The 23,115-nt window shown below is 39.5% G+C and overlaps 1 protein-coding gene across 7 annotated transcripts in view; it reads right to left on the bottom strand.

Moving 5' to 3' along the window:
• Positions 1 to 22,516, bottom strand: part of ZFP14 (ZFP14 zinc finger protein) — a 36,150-nt gene extending 13,634 nt beyond the window's left edge. Inside the window, exons 1-5 of one of the 7 annotated variants that reach the window (XM_079908602.1) lie at positions 21,985 to 21,998; positions 21,287 to 21,329; positions 16,279 to 16,363; positions 12,878 to 13,004; positions 11,672 to 11,770 (exon numbers count right to left, since the gene is read on the bottom strand). In XM_079908602.1, the coding sequence (XP_079764728.1) occupies positions 11,672 to 11,770; positions 12,878 to 13,004; positions 16,279 to 16,287 (235 nt within the window). In that variant the 5' untranslated portion in view covers positions 16,288 to 16,363; positions 21,287 to 21,329; positions 21,985 to 21,998. Of the gene's footprint in view, positions 1 to 11,671; positions 11,771 to 12,442; positions 13,005 to 16,278; positions 16,364 to 19,516; positions 21,330 to 21,984 lie in introns of those variants that run through there. The other 6 variants (XM_079908605.1, XM_079908603.1, XM_079908604.1 and 3 more) reach the window with 6 other exon arrangements.
• Between the last annotated feature and the right edge of the window lie 599 nt (positions 22,517 to 23,115).

The following is a 23,115-nucleotide window of genomic DNA, read 5'->3' as shown; positions in this document are numbered from 1 at the left end:
GACAAAGAAAACTTACTGAAAGCAGCAAGGGAAAAATGACAAATAACATACAAGGGAACTCCCATAAGGTTAACAGCTGATTTCTCAGCAGAAACTCTACAAGCCAGAAGGGAGTGGCATGATACACTTAAAGTGATGAAACCTACAACCAAGATTACTCTACCCAGCAATGATCTCATTCAGATTCGGTGGAGAAAACAAAAGTTTTACAGACAAGCAAAAGCTAAGAGAATTCAGCACCACCAAACCAGCTCTACAACAAATGCTAAAGGAACTTCTCTAAGTGGGAAACACAAGAGAAGAAAAGGACCTACAAAAACAAACCCAAAACAATTAAGAAAATGGTCATAGGTACATATCGATAATTACCTTAAACGTGAATGGATTAAGTGCTACAACCAAAAGACACAGGCTTGCTGAATGGATACAAAAACAAGACTCATATATATGCTGTATACAAGAGACCCACTTCAGACCTACGGACACATAGAGACTGAAAGTGAGGGGATGGAAAAAGATATTCCATGCAAATGGAAATCAAAAGAAAGCTAGCAATACTCGTAACAGAGAAAATAGACTTTAAAATAAAGAATGTTACAAGAGACAAGGAAGGACACTACGTAATGATCAAGGGATCAATCCAATAAGAAGATATAACAATTATTAATATATATGCATCCAACATAGGAGCACCTCAATACATAAGGCAACTGCTAACAGCTATAAAAGAGGAAATCGACAGTAACACAATAAGAGTGGGGGACTTTAACACCTCACTTACACCAATGGGCAGATCATCCAAAATGAAAATAAATAAGGAAACAGAAGCTTTAAATGACACAATAGACCAGATAGATTTAATTGATATTTATAAGACATTCCATCCAAAAACAGCAGATTACACTTTCTTCTAAAGTGTGCACGGAACATTCTCCAGGATAGATCACGTCATGGGTCACAAATCAAGCCTCAGTAAATTTAAGAAAATTGAAATCATATCAAGCATCTTTTCTAACCACAACGCTATGCGATTAGAAATCTATTACAGGGAAAAAAACGTAAAAAACACAAACACATGGAGCCTAAACAATACGTTACTAAATAACCAGGAGATCACTGAAGAAATCACAGAGGAAATCAAAAAATACCTAGAGACAAATGACAATGAAAACACGACGATCCAAAACCTATGGGATGCGGCAAAAGCAGTTCTAAGAGAGAAGATTATAGCTATACAAGCCTACCTCAAGAAACAAGAAAAATCTCAAATAAACAATCTAACCTTACACCTAAAGGAACTAGAGAAAGAAGAACAAAAAAACCCAAAGTTAGCAGAAGGAAAGAAATCATAAAGATCAGAGCAGAAATAAATGAAATAGAAACAAAGAAAACAGTAGCAAGGATCAATAAAACTAACAGCTGGTTCTTTGAGAAGATAAACAAAATTGATAAACCATTAGCCAGACTCATCAAGAAAAAGAGGAAGAGGACTCAAATCAGTAAAATTAGAAATGAAAAAGGAGAAGTTAAACAGACACCACAGAAATACAAAGCATCCTAAGAGACTACTACAAGCAACTCTATGCCAATAAAATGGACAACCTGGAAGAAATGGACAAATTCTTAGAAAGGTATAACCTTCCAAGACTGAACCAGGAATAAATAGAAAAAATATGAACAGACCAATCACAAGTAATGAAATTGAAACTGTGATTAAAAATCTTCTAACAAACAAAAGTCCAGGACCAGATGGCTTCACAGATGAATTCTATCAAACATTTAGAAAAGAGCTAACACCCATCCTTCTCAAACTCTTCCAAAAATTGCAGTGGAAGGAACACTCCCAAACTCATTCTATGAGGCCACCACCACCCTGATACCAAAACCAGACAAAGATACTACAAGAAAAGAAAGTTACAGACCAATATCACTGATGGATATAGATATAAAAATCCTCAACAAAATACTAGCAAACAGAATCCAACAACACGTTAAAAGGATCATACACCATGATCAAGTGGGATTTATCCCAGGGATGCAAGAATTCTTCAGTATATGCAAATCAATCAATGTGATACACCATATTAACAAATTGAAGAACGAAAACCATATGATCATCTCAACAGATGCAGAAAATGCTTTTGACAAAATTCAACACCCATTTATGATAAAAACTCTCCAGAAAGTGAGTATAGAGGGAACCTACCTCAACATAATAAAGGCCATATATGACAAACCCACAGCAAACATCATTCTCCATGGGGAAAAACTGAAAGCATTTCCTCTAAGAGCAGGAACAAGACAAAGATGTCCACTCTCACCATTACTATTCAACATAGTTTTGGAAGTCCTACCCATGGCAATCAGAGAAGAAAAAGAAATAAAAGGAATACAAATTGGAAAAGAAGTAGTAAAACTCTCACTCTTTGCAGATGACATGATACTATACATAGAGAATCCTAAAGATGCTACCAGAAAACTACTAGAGCTAATCAATGAATCTGGTAAAGTTGCAGGATACAAAATTAATGCACAGTAATCTCTTGCATTCCTATACACTAATGATGAAAAATCTGAAAGAGAAATGAAGGAAACAGTCCCATTTACCACTGCAACAAAAAGAATAAACTGCCTAGGAATAAACCTACTGAGGGAGACAAAAGACCTGCATGCAGAAAACTATAAGACACTGATGAAAGAAATTAAAGATGATACCAACAGATGGAGAGATATACCATGTTCTTGGATTGGAAGAATCAACATTGTGAAAATGACTGTACTACCCAAAGCAATCTACAGATTCAAAGCAATCCTTAACAAATTACCAATGGCATTTTTGCGGAACTAGAACAAAAAATCTTTAAATTTGCATGGAGACACAAAAGACCCCGAAGAGCCAAAGCAGTCTTGAGGGAAAAAAACGGAGCTGGAGGAATCAGACTCCCTGACTTCAGACTATACTACAAAGCTAGAGTAATCAAAACAATATGGTACTAGCACAAAAACAGAAATACAGATCAATGGAACACGATAGAAAGCACAGAGATAAACCCACTCACCTATGGTCAACTAATCTATGACAAAGTCGGCAAGGATATACAAAGGAGACAAGGATATACAATGGAGAAAAGACAGTCTCTTCAATAAGTGGTGCTGGTAAAACTGGACAGGTACATTTAAAAGAATGAAATTAGAACACTCCCTAACACCATACACAAAAATAAACTCAAAATGGATTACAGACCTAAATCTAAGATCGGACAGTATAAAACTCTTAGAGGAAAACACAGGAAGAACACTCTTTGACATAAATCACAACAAGATTTTTTTTGATCCACCTCCTAGAGTAATGGAAATAAATACAAAAATAAACAAATGGGACCTAATGAAACTTCAAAGCTTTTGCACAGCAAAGGAAACAATAAACAAGATGAAAAGACAACCCTCAAAATTGGAGAAGATATTTGCAAATGAATCAATGGACATAGGATTAATCTCCAAAATACATAAACAGCTCATGCAGCTCAACAATAAAAAAACAAACAACTCAATCCAAAACCGGCAGAAGACCTAAATAGACATTTCTCCAAAGAAGATATACAGATGGCCAAGAGACACATGAAAAGCTGCTCAACATCACTATTATTAGAGAAATGCAAATCAAAACTACAATGAGGTATCACCTCACACCAGTTGGAATGGACATCGTCAGAAAACCTACAAACAAGAAATGCTGGAGAGGGTGTGGAGAAAAGGGAACCCTCTTGCACTGTTGGTGGGAATGTAAATTGATACAGCCACTATGGAGAACAGTATGGAGGTTCTTTTAAAAACTAAAAATAGAATTACCATATGATCCAGCAATCCCACTACTGAGCATATACCCAGAGAAAACCATAATTCAAAAAGACATGTGCACCCCAATGTTCATTGCAGCACTATTTACAATAGCCAGGTCATGGAAGCAACCTAAATGCTCATCAACAGACAAATGGATAAAAAAGATGTGGTACATATATACAATGGAATATTACTCAGCCATAAAAAGGAACGAAATTGGGTCATCTGTTGAGACGTGGATGGATCTAGAGACTGTCATAGAGTGAAGTAAGTCAGAAAGAGAAAACCAAATATAATATATTAACGCATGTATGTGGAACCTAGAAAAATGGTACAGATGAACTGGTTTGAAGGGCAGAACTTGAGACACAAATGTAGAGAACAAATGTATGGACACCAAGGGGGGAAGTGGCAGGGTGTGGTGGTGGTGGTGTGATGAATTGGGAGATTGGGATTGACATGTATACACTGATGTGTATAAAATGGATGACTAATAAGAACCTACTGTATAAAAAAAATAAAATAAAATTCAATAATTCAAAATAAAATGATAAAGAAACATTGTTGATAACAATATTATGTACTTGAATAAAGTAAAGTAGAAGATATGTAAATTTCATTAGGACCCATCAGCCTTTCTTGAGGAATTCAGTAAAGAATAAATTAAGAAAAGAAAGAGAGATCTGGAAAGAAGGAAAATCAAAACTATGTCATAACAATTGGTATGAGTATTGAAACTTTTAAACTCTATGACTAATTTTAACAAAGTGTGTTAATAATGTGAGGATTAGGGTTACAGAACATAATTTACATGTTTTTTACTCTAAAATATAGAAATACTATAAGAAGAGGTGGGAAAGGAGACTTCTGTTTCTGACTATGACAGAGAAGCTAGTTTTAGACTAACCCACCCAAGACAACTGAAATGGTTAATTAAAATAATTGTTTGATGATACTAATGAACAACCAAAGCAGCCAGGACTGGACAGCCAACGTCCTGGAGAGAAAGCAAACATGTTGAATTCAGCCAACACTCTGCATGGAATTTCCCCTGAGGTATTTGCTGACCCTCAAACTGAGCATCAATCAAGGCCATGAAGTTAAGCAGAAAGTAATTTCTAAAAGGCTAAAAGTCCAAGTAGAGATTTTGGCAGTCTCAAAGTGCTAGGGAGACAGAAATTGGAGTCCAGATCCCTCTAAAGAGGAAGTTTCCTAATAATCATCCAAGACTTTCAGCTGAGACCCCAGAAGAGCTACAAACAGGCAGTAAACAGACTATTCTTAAATGGATGAAGTTGATCAGCCCATGCTCTGTATGCCTACCAGAGGCAAATTAAATCATCTCTGAAGAAAGACAACATATTGTTCAGAAACTTTCAGAGCCTCTAAAAATTTTCAAACACAATGTCCAGAATTTGACCATAAATAATCAGGTATAAAAGACTGGAGAAAAATGACTAAAAAACCAAGAGGTTAAGCAGACAACAGAAACAGACCCAAGCTATTACAAAACTGTGATTAATATTCCAAAAAAACAGGGGCTTCCCTGGTGGCACAGTGGCTAAGACTCCGCACTCCCAATGCAGGGGGCCTGGGTTCAATCCCCAGCCAGGGAACTAGATCCCACATGCATGCCACAACTAAGAGTTCACATGCCAAACTGAGGAGCCTGTGTGCCACAACTAATGAGCTGGTGAGCCACAACTAAGGAGCCCACATGCCACAACTAAGGAGCTGGGGAGCCGCAAGTAAGGAGCCCTAGAGCCACAACTAAGGAGCCCTGGAGCTGCAACTAAGGAGCCCGCCTGCCGCAACTAAGGAGCCCACATGCTGCAACTAAGGAGCCCACGAGCCACAACTAAGGAGCCCACCTGCCACAACCAAGGCCCCACACAACCAAATAAATAATATTTTTCAAAAATTCCAAGAAAACAGATAGAAGATGGAGAATTTAACCAGAGGTAGAATTCATTAAAAATATCCAAACAGAATTTTTATAACTTAAAATTACAATAAGTAAAATTAAAAATTTAACAGATAGCTTTATGGGAATTCCCTGGCAGTCCAGTGGTTAGGACTCCATGCTTTCACTGCCAAGGGTGCAGGTTCAATCCCTGGTTAGGGAACTAAGATCCTGCAAGCTGCACAGAGCAGCCAAAAAAAAAAAATTTTTTTTTTAAAATCCCTTTGCCTGACAACAGAGCCTAAAGATTAAAAAAAAAAAATTTTAACAGATAGCTTTAACAGGGCTTCCCTGGTGGCGCAGTGGTTGAGAGCCCGCCTGCTGATGCAGGGGACACGGGTTTGTGCCCCGGTCTGGGAAGATCCCACATGCTGCGGAGCGGCTGGGCCCGTGAGCCATGGCCGCTGAGCCTGCGCGTCCGGAGCCTGTGCTCTGCAATGGGAGAGGCCACAACAGTGAGAGGCCCGCATACCGCAAAAAAAAAAAAAAGAAAAATACTTGATTAATCCAAAAATAGGCAGGAGATGGAAAAAAGGAAGAAAGGACATGTTGAATAAACAGAAAAAACTAGGAAGACAGTAGATTTAAGCCCAAATATATAAGAAAATTACTTAAATGTAGATGGATAAAATATACCAATTAAAAGACAAAGATGCTCCTTATCTACATAGGGGGGAGGAGGCTGTATGAGGAGTCCAATCTGGGTAAAGAGGACATCCACTTGTGGGGGCAGCCTTGTATAGGTTGTTCGGGAGTTCCAGTGAGAAGAGGAGAGGATCCAGACAGAGGAGCAGCCCAGTATCTTCTGGACAAACCCACCATGAGCCTAATATCTGTCATTCCACCAGTACCATTCAAATCAAAAACATTATCAGGGACTTCCCTGGTGGCACAGTGGTTAAGAATCCACCTGCCAATGCAGGGGACACGGGTTCGAGCACTGGTCTGGGAAGATCCCACATGCCACGGAGCAACTAAGCCCATGGGTCACAACTACTGAGCCTGCGCTCTAAAGCCTACGAGCCACTTCTACTGAGCCCTCATGCCACAACTACTGAAGCCCCCGTGCCTGGAGCCCATGCTTCACAACAGGAGAGGCCACTGCAATGAGAAGCCTGTGCACCGCAACAAGGAGTAGCCCCCACTCGCTGCAACTAGAGAAAGCCCACATGCAACAACAAAGACCCAATGCAACCATAAATATAAATTAATTAATTAATTAAAAACCACTACCATATTCCACTGGGACAAATGAAATAGCCTCCTAATTGGTCTTCCTACTATCCATTTTGCCCCCATTCGATCTATTCTCCATAGAGTGATAATTATAAAATAAACCAGCTCATGTCATTCCCCTGCTCAGAAACCTCCAATGCCTTTCTATCACACTTCAAAATCACATGCCAGGAGTTCCCTGGTGGCCTAGGGGTTAGGATTTCAGGCTTTCACTGCTGTGGCCCGGGTTCAATCCCTGGTTGGGGAACTGAGATCTGGCAAGCGGTGCAACAGGGCAAAAAATAAAAATAAAGTCACATGCCTTCCCCTATGACATACAAACGTTTACAAGATTTAGCCCTTGCCTAACTTACTGACTTCATCTTGTCACTCTACTTTTCACTTACCTTTTGAGTAATCATCCTGGTCTTCTTGCTGTTCCTCAAACATCAAAGCCTTTTTTCCTCCGACCCAAGACCTCTGCATTTACTGTTCCATTAGGACTGCTCTTGCTTCTTGCTTTAGATATTCATATGGTTTGAGCTCTTTTTTCATGTTTCCACTCGAATATCACCTTCTCAAAAAGCCCCAACCACCCTAAAACAAACCTGTTTACACCTGCCAATTTCTATCCCTCTTCTTCTCACTTTTCTTAATAACACTTGTCAGTATATAATATTGTTTATTCATTTACTTGTTTACTTAATGTCCTTTCTCCTATTAAAATGTAAACAGCAAGACTGCTGGGAACTACCACTCTTGCTCACAATTGTCCTACTGGTGTCTAGGACAGTGCTTGGTTCAGACTGGGCACACAAGTATTTGCCGAATAAATGAACCAACATATTTTTAGGCAAGCAAATACATATATATTAGTCAGACTGGAAAGAAACTTGATCCCATATAGATATTGCTATGGACCAAATTGTGTCCCTCCAAAATTATACATTTAAGCCATGACACCCAATGTGACTGTATTTGGAGAAAGTGCTTTTAGGAGGCAATTAAGGTTAAATGAAGTAATAAGGATGGAGTCCTAATTCACAGGACTGGTGGGTAGAATAGGATAGGACTGGTGGTCTTACAGGAGGAAGAGAGAGATTGTGCTCTCTCTCTTCACCATGTGAGGACAGTGTGAGAACAGGGCCATCTGCAAGCCAGGAAGAGAGCCCTCATCAGGCACAAAATGTTAATCTCAGACTTCTAGCGACCAGAATTAGGAGGAAATACATTTCTGTTGTCTAAGTCACTCAGTCCATGGTATTTTTTTATGGCAGCCTGAGCTGCCTAATACAGATTTAGATATAGATGAATTGTAGTCATTGATCAAGAAAAAAGAGTAGCTCCTCTCTTTGTCAAATCTTTTACCTATCACTCCCAACAGGACATTTTTATTTACTTTTTATTTTGAAATAACTGTAGATTCACAGGAGGTTGCAAAGAAATGTACAGGAAAGTCTCCTGCAGGCTTCACCCAGCCCCTTTCAATGTTAACATCTTACAAACTATAGTACAATATTCAAACCAAGAAATTACCCTTGGTATAATCCATAGGGCTTACTTAGATTTCACCAGTTATACATGCCATCGCGTATGTGTATGTATATAGTTCCATGCAATTTTATCACATGTATAGCCTTACATAACCACTACCACAATGAACATACTCAACTATATCATAACCACAAGACTCCCTTGTGTTATTCCTTTATAGCCCAACCATCTCCTCCCCTCCCTATGTTCCTAACCCCTGGCAACCACTAATCCATTTCCCATCTCTATAATTTTATTATTTCATAAATATTAGACAATTAGAGTCATACAGTATATAACCTTCTGTGATTGGTTTTTCTCACTCAGCATAATTTCCTTGAGGTTCATCCAAGTCGTTGTGTGTATTAATAATGTATTCCTTTTTGTTGGTGAGTATTATTCCATGGTATGGATGTACCTTTTACCCATTTTTTAATTGGGTTGTTCATCATTATACTGTTGAGTTGTAGTGTAGAGGCTGGATACTGGTCCTTTGTTTTACTACTATTTTCTCTCAGTCTGTGACTCACCTATTCATTTTTTTATTAGTATATTTTGATGAGACAAAGTTTTTAATTTAGATAAATTGTGACATCAATTTTTAATTTTTATGGTTATTGCTTTCTCCTAAGAAACCTTTGCCTACTACCAAGTCATTCCCCTATGTTTTCCTCTAAAAGCTTTATATTTCTTATATATAAAATGTATACTTAGTTCTTAAATTTTCATTTTATTTTTTATACTTAGCTTTTATATTTGGCTTTTAAGATTTTTTAATGTTTAGTTTTTATATTTATGTTTAAAATACATCTCAAATTAATTTTGGAATGAGACAGAGTTCAAGATTTTTTTCCAGCTATTCCAGCATCAGTTGTTGAAGTCTTTCCTTTCTCCACTAGAATGCTTTGATGCCTTTGTCAATAAGTAAATGACCCTTTAAGCGCATGTGAGGTCTACATCTAGGGTCTCTGTTCTGTTTGTTGATCCTTAGCCAACACCATAATGTCTTGATTATTAGAGTTTTATAATATATCTTGAAGTATCTTGAAGTCATGTAGTCTAAGTTCTATAATATGCTCTTCCTTTTTCAAGATTGTTTTAGACATGCTAAGTCCACTGCTTTTCCATATAAATTTTAGAATCAGCTTGTTAATGTCTACAAAAAAAAAAAAAGGTTCCTAGGATTATGACTGGAATTGTGTTGAATCTATACAATAGACATTTTTACAATACCGAGTCCCCATCCCAAAAATGGTATCTTTCTATTCATTAGGTCTTCTTTTATTTCTCTTAGCAATGTTCCATCATTTTTATTATAGAGGTTTTACACATTTTGTCAAATTTATTCCTTAGTATTTTGTTTTTTTGACACTACTGTAAATTGACTTAATTGACTTTAAGTTTTCTTAATTGACTTTAATTTTCTAATTTTTTTCACTCTTAGTTTATAATAACACAATTGATTTTTGTAGCTCAACCTTGTATCCTGTGATCTTACTGTGATCTTCAAGTATTGCTTTGAGTATCTGTTATTTTGATTCCTTACAATTTTCTAAGTATATAATTATGCCATTTCCAAATAGTTTTACTTCTTCATTTCTTTACAATATCTCTTATCTCTTTTTCTTGCCTTATTGCAATGCTAGAACCTTCAATACAATGTTAAGTAGAATTGGGGAGACTGGGCATCCTTGCCTTGCTCACAATCTTGGGGGAAACTCTTCAATCAAGTATGATGAAGTTTATGATGTAGTATTTTTTCAGCAGATGTCCCTTATCAGATTGAGGAAGCTCCCCTCAGTTTCTAGTTTCCTGAGAATTTTTATTATGAATGGATGTTGAATTTTGTCATATGCTATTTTTACATCTATGGAGATGATCACATGGTTTCTCACATTTCTGTTAATATGTTAAATTACACTGATTAATTTTTTAATGTTAAACCAAGATAGGGTTTTCCTGGGATAAACCCTACTTGGTCATCATTTTTATATATTGCTGGATTTAATTTCCTGATATTTTTTAAACATTTTACATCTACATTCACAAAGGATAGAAATTACCAAAGGGAAAAAAATTATAGACTTATATCCTTCATGAACTTAGTAAAAGAGTTATAGTACTCTCATAAAATGAATTGGAAGGAGTTCTTTCTTTTTCTGAAGGAATTTGTGTAATTTCCTTAAATATTTGATAGAATTCACCAGTGAAACCATTTGGGCCTAGCATTTTCTTTCTGGAAAGACTTCTGATAATGGATTCAATTATTTCAGCAGATATGAAGTTATTCATATTTTCTTTTTTCTCTTGTGTCAGGTCTGGTAAGCTATATTTTTCACGGATTTTTTCCATTTCATTAAATTTGTCAAATTTACTGACATAAAGTTATTCATGGTATCCTCTTTTTTTTTTTTTTTTTTTTTGCAGTACACGGGCCTCTCACTGTTGTGGCCTCTCCCGTTGCAGAGCACAGGGTCCGGATGCGCAGGCTCAGTGGCCATGGCTCACAGGCCCAGCAGCTCCGTGGCATCTCCAGGACCGGGGCACGAACCCGTGTCCCCTGCATCGGCAGGCGGACTCTCAACCACTGTGCTATCAGGGAAGCCTCTCTTATTTTTTTAATGGCTGTAAAAATGTGAAGTGAAAACCTCTCTTTCATTCCTGGTATTAGTAATTTATATTGCCTCTCTTTCTTTCTTGATTAGTCAAGCTGGTGTTTATCAATTTTGTTGATCTTTTCAAGAAATCAACTCTAAGCTTTATTAATTTTCACTTTTTTTCTTTTTCTATTTTGTTGATTTTAACTCATATTTATTATCATTTTTTTCCTTCTACTGAGAACAGTTTCTCTCTTTGAAGTGGGAGAGAAACATGAGACAAGAAACAGAGTTGTAATCGAGGCCAGTAGGAAGTTCCTTTGCTAGCCCAAAGATTAAAGATTAATTTGCTAGCCCAAAGGTTAAAGATTTTAATTTGCTTCCTAGGTCTCAGGCCTTTTCTCCACAGGCTATGTGCTTTTGAAGAGAGATGTGTAACATCTCGAGGGTATGTCTCTACTCTAACATACTTGGCTATTACATACAGTAATGACTTCCCCATGCCTGCTAAGCCCTCACTCACCAGGGTGATGTCTTCTTGTCCCTTCCCTTACAACCATCCAGGGCTCCTTCCCTTCATCCAATAAGGTAGTCACATCTGGTTTAGAAATGGAAGGTCCTGCTTAAAAGATAATGTGACATGAAATTATAAGCCCCAAAGTCCTTAGGTTCAGATTTGGTTAAATTTATAATAAACGATAGATCAAAATGGTACTTTATAAAGCTTAAGAGCAAAGAAATGCCAGGTAGTTGAAGAACACTCATACTAGGGTAACCTCAGGACCACAAGGAGTAGACACCAGATGCGTAAGAACAGGCCTTAAAACAATTTAAACTCATACCTCATACAAGCTCTGTTGAGAGGCAGTCTTTTGTAATAGTTGAAAACACAGAATATGGATCCAGACTGCATGGGTTCATATCCTGCCTTTGTTGCTATGTTACCTCTGCAAATTATTAACATTTTGTGCCTAAATTTTCTCATCTGAAATAAGGATAATAATAGCATATTTCTCATAGAGTTGTTGTGAGAATTAATTAATAACATACAATGCTCAGAATAGTATGTAAGTATATGCAGTTATATGTATATATACACATAATATGTGTGTATACTAGCTATTAACTTTTATTGTTATCAATTTGCTGAGAGAATAAGAAGCTTCCTCAGACATCCTCAGATTCTTATTAAGATATTCATTTAATGTTGAATGCAAAGGTCTTAGACTTTAACTTTCTACGACAAAGCAAGTAGAACTGAATATGTCTGTTATAGGAAACAGAATGCACTTACTTGAGTTTTAGATGAACTTTGTGGATCCACCTCATACTATGTAAGTTCTACAGGCTCCTCTGATTTTTAAAGAGACTCAGAATCCCTGAGTCTAGGTATTCTCTTTGCAGGTGGATTATAAAGGAGGGTTAAGCATCTACATCAATTCCGAGCCTGGTTTCTTGGAGAATGCGTCTGTTGTAAAAAACCCAGAATTCAAACCCAGCCCCTTGAATACTAAGGAAACATGGAAACAACAGAGCCTGGAAAGTCTGAAGGACCTAGCCTGCTGAACCTGAGAGTGATGAAGTGTTAAAAGGAGGGGCCTACTTCCAACCTAAAAAAGCTTGAACCATTCCTTTGGAACAGAGAGAAAAATTTTATCTAGTTTCTCAAAACATAGTCCTGATATTGACAGAAGAGAAAGCCAGTATAATTGGGGATAAATAGCCTTACCTAGTGAGATGAAGTTGCTATAATTCTCCCACATGACATCCCTATATAAGTCCCTCTGAGCTGAGTCCAGGAATTCCCATTCTTCCTGTGAGAAGTCTATGGCCACATCTCTGAATGTCACTGAACCCTGAAAAAATAAAACTCATGGATAACTTGTGAAAATAAATGAAATATTTTTTAAATGGAAAGAGGGATCAATGATTGCATTGCAGAGAGGGAGGGAGCACACAGCAAGCAAATTTATGACATGTGTAAGGACAGTAAGAAAATTAGTATCACTGAAGCATAGTGCTACATGCCTTGAACAGTCCTGTGAGTGCAAATAAGATTAAATTTTTACCCAAAAATATCTGGAAAGGAATAAAATAACCAAAAGAAGTTCCAATTAAATGAAACAGTGCACACAAACCCTCTGCAAGCTGTATCTCCACCACAAATTCTTATGAAATATGAGGTCTTCTACCTTCTTTCCCCTTTACTGATCATGAAAAAACATTGATAAAAATGAAATGTACTATGAAATCTCTAAGAAAATAGACTCAAGTTCACCATAAAGTCACATTTTATTATAAGCATCTTCCCTGTTACGACCAATTCTTTAGTAAATTTTTAAAAATTTGCTACATGGCAGTCCACATTTCAAATGTATTAAATCCAATCTTTTTTTCCTCTCTCTTTAGATGTCTGGATTCAATACAGTCTCAAAAATCCTCCTCAACTCTCACATTCTACTTTATCTATTACTTATGCATCTGGATGATCTTCTTACTATTTATCATTCATCATCCCTCACTGAACATCTTTCCTCATTCCTGAGTTAGAGGATACCGAATGGTAAACGTATCACCCTGGACCAGTGGTTTTCAATGAGGAGTGATTTTACTTCCCAGAAGACATCTGGCCATGTCTGGAGACAATTTTGATAGGCACAACTAGGGTGAAGGGGTGTGAGTGTTAGAAGTGTCTAACTGGTAGAGGCCAGGGATACTGTTAAACATCCTACAATGCAGAGGACAATCCCCCACAATAAAATATTCTCTGGCTCAAAATATTAATACAGTTGAAACTTGAACAACACAGATTTGAACTGCGTGGTACCAGTTATATGTTATTATGCAATTCTTGGTTGGTTGAATCTGTGGATGCAGAACTGCATATGATGAGGAATTCCAGATATGGAGGAACGGCATATACAGAGGGCCAGATTTTCAACTGCACAAAGGATCAGCGTCCCTAATCCCTGCGTTGTTCAAAGGTCAAGTGTAGTTCCAAGGTTGAGAAACCCTGCTCTAAACCAGCACATCCTGTAAAACTACACGATGGACTCTGCTCCTATTATCCTTCTCTCAGGGGTTCCTGGAGATGATTCTTCCTCTCTGTTTGCAGTTCTGTTCCAATCACCTCCTACTCACCCCATTGCTGAAGGAGGGATCCCTCACCCTAAATGGTATGAGATGACTGAATATCCGACACCTGACAGATGAGACTGACAGCAGGTTATTAGTCACATATACTCACAGCCCGGGAGAGGAAGACACCACACATCATGCAGGGCCACACAGGGGTTGCACTCAGGAATAAGGTGAACAAGCAGGATCTGTGGGAGGCAGGCTTTATAGTAAAAAGAGGATGAGGGGTCCCTGGCCAATGCAGGAGGATGTGATGAGCTTGTTTGAATAATTCTGTGGGCTGGCAAGGAGGTGAAACCTATTAGGTTGAAGACTAAGAGGGGTTTAGCTGGTCTAGCTGATAGGGAAACTAGCCAGGTAAAGAGTCTTTTCCATCGCATGGGGGCCACATCTGGGGAGAGCAGCGAACTCTTGGTTAGGTCTGATAATATATCAAGGCAGCATATGAACTTTTAGGCCTCACAATACAAGGTCGCAATCATCTCCCTACCTTATCCACCCAATCCTAAAAGCCTTACATACCATAAGATCTCAACGCATACAAGGACTAAGACCAGCCAATACTAAATCTCATCTTATGTACTTAAAAAATTCAGGTCTGTGGAGAAGTTTGGAGTTTTCCCTATAAGCAGTCAAATAAGACCAAATTCTCTCTTTCATCAAACCACAAGATCATCAAGGAGTGTTCAAAACAGGGATCTCCCATTTAATATTAATAATCCATTCTTGAAAATCAAGATATTCTAACACTATTTTCCCACCATTTTGTGTGGGTGCCTATTTTCCCATCATTTTAAAGCAAAGAATTATACTGCATTATATATCAATTCCAACCCTCCAACTAGCTTCACATTTCCCCCAGGACAGAATTAGAGTACACGTGGGTCAGTGCACACATGATATCTCTGGCTTTAGTACTTTCACTGTCTCTTACCAAATTTTTTTTTCTCACTTGCTTTGCTTCTTTCTCTACAAGTTTCTTCAATACTTTTCCAACTTCTTAGGAACTCATTTTACAAAATGACAAAAACAGGGGTTACATGTGAAGTGCACTTTGCAAATGCGCTTCCAAGGAGAACATAATGGCAGGCCTGGCTCACACTCTGTATGATGCTCTGAGGCCTGCCTTATCACCAGCAGTACCACTTATACACATCCCCTTTAATGATATCTGCATGCATTTCAAAACATCTGCAGATGGTTCTGATGATCCAGCAATTGTATTTGGAATATAGCAAGACTTCCTACACATTGTTTTCTGTTTTAAAAAAAGTTACATTGAACTATAAAATTTCACTTACATAAAGTTCTAAAAATAGGCAACATTATTGTATGGTGTTCAAAGTCAGGATTACATTTGGTTACATTTGGACTGCGTAGGTAGAAAGTGACTGAAAGGGGGACACGTGAATGCTAGTAATATTCTCTTTCTTGACCTGAGTGCTGATAGCATAGATATACTCAATTTATGAAAATTCATTCAGCTGCACACTTCTGATTTGTGCACTATTCTCTATGTACGTTATACAGCAATACAAAGTTAAAAAAACTTTTAAAAGATGTCAAATTGTGTATCGGGGATGTCAATTTTTCCCATATAAAACTAGGCCCCAAATCACTGTAATTCAGAGAAATATGCTTTCTCTGAAGTTTAGGTATTAAAATCAAAAGCTAAAATCAAAAATGTTAACGGGGGGACATTCTGCAGAGAATACCCACATTCTTCTCAAGGCATCTCACTTTTGCTCCTTGATGACTCTTGACAGAAGATTCTGTAGATAGGAGATGGTCCACATTAGTGGAAAAAAGGGAAGGGGGCACATAGGGGACACTGGGCTATTTGTCCCTAACTCTGACAGGAATGAGAGGAACTAGAGTGGGTTCTTGGATGGAATTCTGTTAAATAGGAAGTTTCAGGATAATATTCCTTATCCTGAAACATGGCCTAGAAATTGGCAATATTTCAAAAATGAAGAAGAAACACCAACTTACATGGGCCATTGTTTCCAACTGCAAGAACCGGTCAGTCCTTTTCAAGATTTCTCTGTTGGAGAACTAGAGTCCAGATAAGCCAGATCTGGAAGAAGAAAAAGCAGCCATGAAACCAGATGTGCCTCAGAGCTCCCAAAATGACTTATGTTAGTATGAGCTTTTTTTCTCTTCCATTCCTGCTTCCAAACTACTCTTCACCATTATACCCACATTGCTCTCATACCCAACTGGAGGAGAGTATAGGGAGTCTGAAGAAATCCAAGCCCTGACAAAACTCAGCTAAACAATAATGATCTTTGTACAGAGCCCAGATACTTTAGCGGGAGGATTTCTATCCAGTTCCCCATCTGGCAGTGTGGATCTGGTCCTGACACTGGATTCCTCAGACTTGTCCTGAGCAGCATCTCCCCTTTCCAGTACAATTTTTTCAGGGCTGAGAAAGGGCCACACCATCCACACAGAGCCTCCTATGAGCCCCAGGATCCTGCCTGAACCTCCTAAACACAAAGACTGAAAACCACACAGATCGGGCCTGGCAGCTCCTGACACTGTAAAGCTGCACTGGTCTTTCCCCAGCCCGGACAACTCACTACTCTGTTTCCCAGTCAGAACCTCTCACACCATGACGTCCTTTTCCACCCCCTCTTTCAGTAGAGGATTCATGATTGTTGCAGTTAGTCAACAACAAACATTCATTGAGAAATTTCTTGTGATGGCTGCTTTAGGTACATCACTCAGCATTGTTCTGCAAAGTAGTTCCTCTCTCCTTTCCATAGTTCAGAAAACTGATGCTCAGGGGTCAGATCATTTGCCCAGATTCAGTTATTAAGTGGCAGAGCTTTGTTTTGAGTCCACATTTCTCTAACTAAAAAGCCATCTTTCAACTTTGGTTTTTGCCTCTGAAGGGTAGAATTTCTACTTCACTGAGAGAAACCTGAGCAAGGGCAATTCACTAAAAAATAGAAATAACCTTTCAAAAGATACTAGACCTCACTCTAATTAACGAAATGTGTTTAAAGCAACCAAAAAATACCTCTTTACAGCGACTGGATTGGGAGATCTAAAAGATCTAAAGACTGATGATATTAGCAAGGTCACAGCACACTAGGTTGGTCCAAATTTAGAACTGTGTGGAACAGCATTTAAACCCCATAACGCTGTAAACCAGAAACTCCACTTCTGGGACTAAAGGAACTATTTGCACATGTACATAGAGATGTTTGCAGAGATGTGTGAACAGATTTGGTTTATAATGAATAAAAGCTGAAAATAATTAAACTGGGGAATGATTAAATAAACTGTAGTGTGGCCTCTTGCCTTCCAAGATGGCCCACACTCTGTCTATGAAGTGTGTATCTCCCTGAATAAACCTTCTTTCACTTTACTATGTCTTGCTCTTGAATTCTTGCCTGCACAAAGCCAAGAACACACACTTGGCGGCCATCCCAGGGACTCAGACATGACTTGGGATGTGACCATCCTCTCGCACCCCACTCTCTTTCCTGCAACATCTTTTCTGGCACCCAATGCAGGGCCTCAAAGGCCATAATCTTGATCCGCCTACTGGGCTATGGCTCCCCTCTGAAGGGTGGCTAGGACTCATCCTGAGCCATGTAGATTCAAGTAGCCCGTTAAGTGGCAGCTGACGTCGACTGCAGGATCTGGCAGAGACCAGTTCTCTGGCCGTGAAGAAGCGCACTGAGGCCAAGGCTTTTCCCCCTCAGTCTTTCTCATTCTCCTATTGCTCTCTCTCTTTGGACTTGAAAAGATCCACCCAGACGACCACCAAACATCCAAATTAAGACTGCGTGGCAAGTAACTGACAACTTGGTTGGGTCTAAAGAACTCCTGCCAGGGGGCTAACCTGGTGGTGCAGTGGTTGAGAATCTGCCTGCTAATGCAGGGAACACGGGTTCGAGCCTTGGTCTGGGAGGATCCCACATGCCGCGGAGCAACTAGGCCCGTGAGCCACAACTACTGAGCCTGCGCGTCTGGAGCCTGTGCTTAAGGCCGCGATAGTGAGAGGGCCGCGCACCGCGATGAAGAGGGGCCCCCGCTTGCCGCAACTAGAGAAAGCCCTCGCACAGAAACGAAGACCCAACACAGCAAAAATAAAAAAATAAATTAAAAAAAAACACAAAAAAACTGTAGTGCATCTATACCACTGAAAACCATGCAAAGAGTAAAAAGTGATGATGTTGCCCTAACTTTGATGAAATGGGTAAAGCCAATATGTTAAATACAAAAAATCCCAGCATGTGTGGCCTTAAACTATTTTGACAGAAAAAAAAAAATCACATGTATGCCTAGAAGGACCAGTTAAAATGTTTACAGTTGTAGCTCACAACACTCACCACCATATTAAACACAGTGTGACCCTAAAGTATGCAAATACTCCAAAGAAGGGAAAGACTTTCCCAATTCAAGTTTTCTTCCAGTCTTCTGTTGAAGAAAAAAGTTCAGGATACTCTAAAAACAGCTGTTGTTTTTCCTGAGTGGCTCTTCTTCTTTACTTCAGCGTCTAATTCATGATTTAATCATGAACCAACTCCATGATTTAATTTACCCATATGTTAGAGTACTACCTAGAAAAGGATGACGAAGTCTCTCATATCTTTTAGGCACTGATGGCAGTCTCATGGCTGCTTCCTTTCACAGCGTCCTGACAAATGGGTTTCTTTTGCTTCTGAACCAATCCTTTGGGCTAAGATGCCTATGAAGCCCTCCAACTGCTATTAGATCTTCTTGTCCTATTTTTCTAACCTTGCATGTAACATCATTAAAATAAAAATTGTAAGGCATAAATCTTACTGTATGAAATCCTCCTTTTACAGAGACCTCACAGCTATAATCTGGACATAACTTGACAGTGCTTGCTGTCATCATCTTAATATCACCCCCCTCATGATGGATTACTGAGTAAGGTGGGAAGGATTTGTTCAAGTAGATGTGATGATGAGATTTGGTATACTGTTGTAATTACTAACATAGGCTTTTCTGTCAAACTTCCAAGATATAAATCTCAGCTCTGACAGTTATTAAGTGTGTTACCTTGGATATGTTACTTAACTTTTCAGCCTTAGATTCCTCCCATATAAAATGGTGATAACTATAGATTCTATCCCAAAGCATTGTTATGAGTATTAAATAAGACACTACATATAATAACACACTAAAGTAGCAAATAAACATTTAATAAACGTCAGCTATATCACTGAAGATGAAGAATACTACATACTTCTTCCCACAGTTATTAAAGAAAATTCTCTTCTGAGCTTTCTTTTTTCTTCCACAAAAAGTTTGAGCTTCTCAGCCCCGCTCTTCCTGAGAATGCTAATAAATTTCAGAGCTTCAGACTGATAGGCAATTCCTCTTGATTAACAACAATTTACAAAGGGAGGGTATGTGGATGAAGCATACATGGCAAAATCCTCATAATTTTTGGATCTGGGTGATGAGGAAAAACATGGATCACACTTTAATAATATCAACGAAATCTACTGAGTACTTATGTATCAAGCATTATCTGAGGACCTTACATATATTAATTCACCTATTCTTAGCAACCCTACACAGTAGGTTCTATTATTATCCTCTTTTTACAGATGAAGGAACTGTGGCACAAAGAGATGAAATAAATTGCCCCAACTTCACCCAGCTCTAAGGGTGAAGGATTAGGATTAGCACCCTGATAATTTGGCTCCATAACCCATATTGCAACTATACTAAACTGCCTGTCATAAGACCACATAAATATGTGGCCTGAAACAAACTCATGCCGTCAAAAACCTCAAACCAATTTTCAAATTTCTACTGATGTTTCCCTTCCCTCCCACTAGTAATCCCTTGTCTTGTTAACACAGAGCTCTCTGTTAAAAATCTATCACCTTACCACTCCTAAAAGCTTCAAAAGAATAAGACCCTGTCACCAATCAAACCATCTCCAATCTTTTCCTGCTTTTGACCTCAGGGCAGTGGAAAAGATCAAAACACCTAGTGTATGATTCCAACTAAACTGTAATAAATAAATCATAATAAATCACAGCCTAAAATAAAGCTCTGGGCTTCCCTGGTGGCGCGGTGGTTGGGGGTCCGCCTGCCGATGCTGGGGACACGGGTTCGTGCCCCAGTCCGGGAGGATCCCGCGTGCCGTGGAGCGGCTGTGACCGTGAGCCGTGGCCGCTGAGCCTTCACGTCCGGAGCCTGTGCTCCGCAGCGGGAGCGGCCACAGCAGTGAGAGGCCCGCGTACCATACACACACAAAAAATAAATAAAGCTCTACAGTTAGCCTCCCTGCATGAGGTTTACCTGCAGACCATTCAAACTATTAGAAAGCAGCAGCTCACAGGTGGAATTAAATGACTGCCAAATGTTCATCTGAATAGCCACTGGAGAGGAGAGGATACCCTTAGTGGAGGTGGGGGGGACTCTACCCTCATCCTCTCCACCATTCACTGGGAAGGAAGAACAAAGTACCACGCCAATGGATAGGATATTCCGGTATTAAAGCCTAACCAACTGAAGACTACCTGTAACAATTCTGTACAGTCCAACAAAATAAGATTTATTGACTCAAGAGAGGGAGGAAATTCTACAGGAATGGCTGGAATGTGATGGAGGAGAGGGATAAGAAAAGCTCTTTTGTAAAGAGCTGAATTCCAGCTGAAGGATTCTGAAGAAGTGGGGAACCATACTTCAGTCACTGCTGCTTCTGAGGTGAGAATAGGAGCGGCAGGGATTAATTGGAGATTAAGTGCTAGAAAGTGAAGTGAGGGTAATTTAGTAACTGGGTATCCCCAGTGATAAAATAAAATCAGCAAGGCAGGTCTGGGGCAACACTGGTAAGAAAGCTATAAGCTCTCAAAAAGGGAGTCTTTATGGCATTTTACAACTGCTGCATGACCTGGGCAGAAATAATGTTTTCTATTAACTCTGCAGCTTGCTTTATCTGTCTATCCTCTCCCATCCAGATTAATGGCAGGGCCGCTTTATCTTTTTTCAGTCCGACCTGATTTTTCACTCTTTCACAGGAGAAGCAAACGTCCCCACGTCTAGAAAAAAATAAAAATTACATTTCATGGAACAAAGAGGAAACATAAACCTATATATAATTATATACATATATATACACACACACACATATATAATTGTATATACATAATTATTTTCTCCTTTCTGACTCCATTCCTAAAGATCATCAGGTTGGGGGACGGAGACGGGAATCTAGACACATTGCGCCTTTTTCGGAGCTCAGCCTGTCCAGATTAAGGACACACCCCCGCTACCACATTTGCTCCCGCCATCCACCACACACATAACCCGATGGAAGTAAGAGGGAGCCTGGGGAGAAGCTGACCCTTCTGGGTGAGAATGGCCAGAGTACAAAGACCAGGGCTGGAATACGTCTCCGAGTTCTCAAAAGCTGCCTTGGGAGGGAGCTCTGGCTAAGCTGTGGTTCTGAGAGCTGTTGTTCTGCGTCTTTTTGTTAGGGGCCTTCACTGTGAGGTTCATAAATCTAACTCGGAGCCATTCTGGGCCGCTGCAACTGTGCGGCCCTGAGGCAGGAGGACAGAGGACGCACCAGGGTGCCCAGTGTCCAGTCAGCGTCACAAACTACACAGTCACTTCAGCCCAGTGCACACAGAGGGCCGCGCCGCCCCCGCGCCGCCCCCGTGCCCATTTCCTCAATGCACAAGACCAACTCACCTCTCCGAGCCGACACCAGCAAGGAAGCCGGAAGGAAACTAGGTGCAGAGGCTTGTGGGAAATGTAGTCCCGGTAGGGAGGGCCTGGTCCTCGCCCCAACGGGCTGAGAGGAATGCGCAAGCGCACGTGCGAGCGATTGGGGCGGGAGCGGGCGGTGGACCTCCGGACTTGGATTTTATGTATTAGTTCATAGATGGAAGGATTTTTCTCCTCTCAAAAAACTTTAGAAGTTATCTGAAAATATCTAGGCTAATCTTAAATCTCATTTTTCGAACAGCAAAATATGTATGAAGTAGGAGATACATGAAAACTGCGATTGTGGATTTGTCTATTTCTACCTTTAGTTCATTCAGTTTTTGCATCATGTATTTTGAAGCTGTTATTATAGCATACGCACATTTATGATTGTTTCTCCCCAATGAATTGACCCTTCTATTATGAAACATTTCTCTGTCTCTTGTCTTTTTTTTTTTTTAACATCTTTATTGGGGTATAATTTCTTTACAATGGTGTTAGTTTCTGCTTTATAACAAAGTGAATCAGTTATACATATGTTCCCATATCTCTTCCCTCTTGCGTCTCCCTCCCTCCCACCCTACCTATGCCACCCCTCTAGGCGGTCACAAAGCACCGAGCCGATATCCCTGTGCCTCTGTCTCTTGTCTTGACATCTGTTTTATCTAATATTAGTAGAGTCACTCTAGTTTGCTTGTGCTTACTGTGTGCACAAGTATATCTTGTTCTACCTTTTTCCCTTGAACCTATCTGTGATTACATTTTTTTTTTTTTTTTTTGCGGGACGCGGGCCTCTCACTGTTGTGGCCTCTTCCGTTGCGGAGCACAGGCTCCGGACGCGCAGGCTCAGCGGCCATGGCTCACGGGCCTAGCCGCTCCGCGGCACGTGGGATCCTCCCGGACTGGGGCACGAACCCGTGTCCCCTGCATCGGCAGGCGGACTCTCAACCACTGCGCCACCAGGTAAGCCCCTGTGATTACATTTAATATACATTTCTGGCAGATAGCATGTAGTTTGGGTTTCACATTTTTAATCCAGTGTGGCAGTCTTGGGGCTTTTCACTGAAATATGTAATCAATTTATATTGATGTAATTATTAATTTGTTTGGATTTAT

This window comes from Stenella coeruleoalba (genome assembly GCF_951394435.1).
Source record: "Stenella coeruleoalba genome assembly, chromosome: 20".
Classification (NCBI taxonomy): domain Eukaryota; kingdom Metazoa; phylum Chordata; class Mammalia; order Artiodactyla; family Delphinidae; genus Stenella; species Stenella coeruleoalba.
This window is presented reverse-complemented; position numbering and strand designations above follow the sequence as displayed.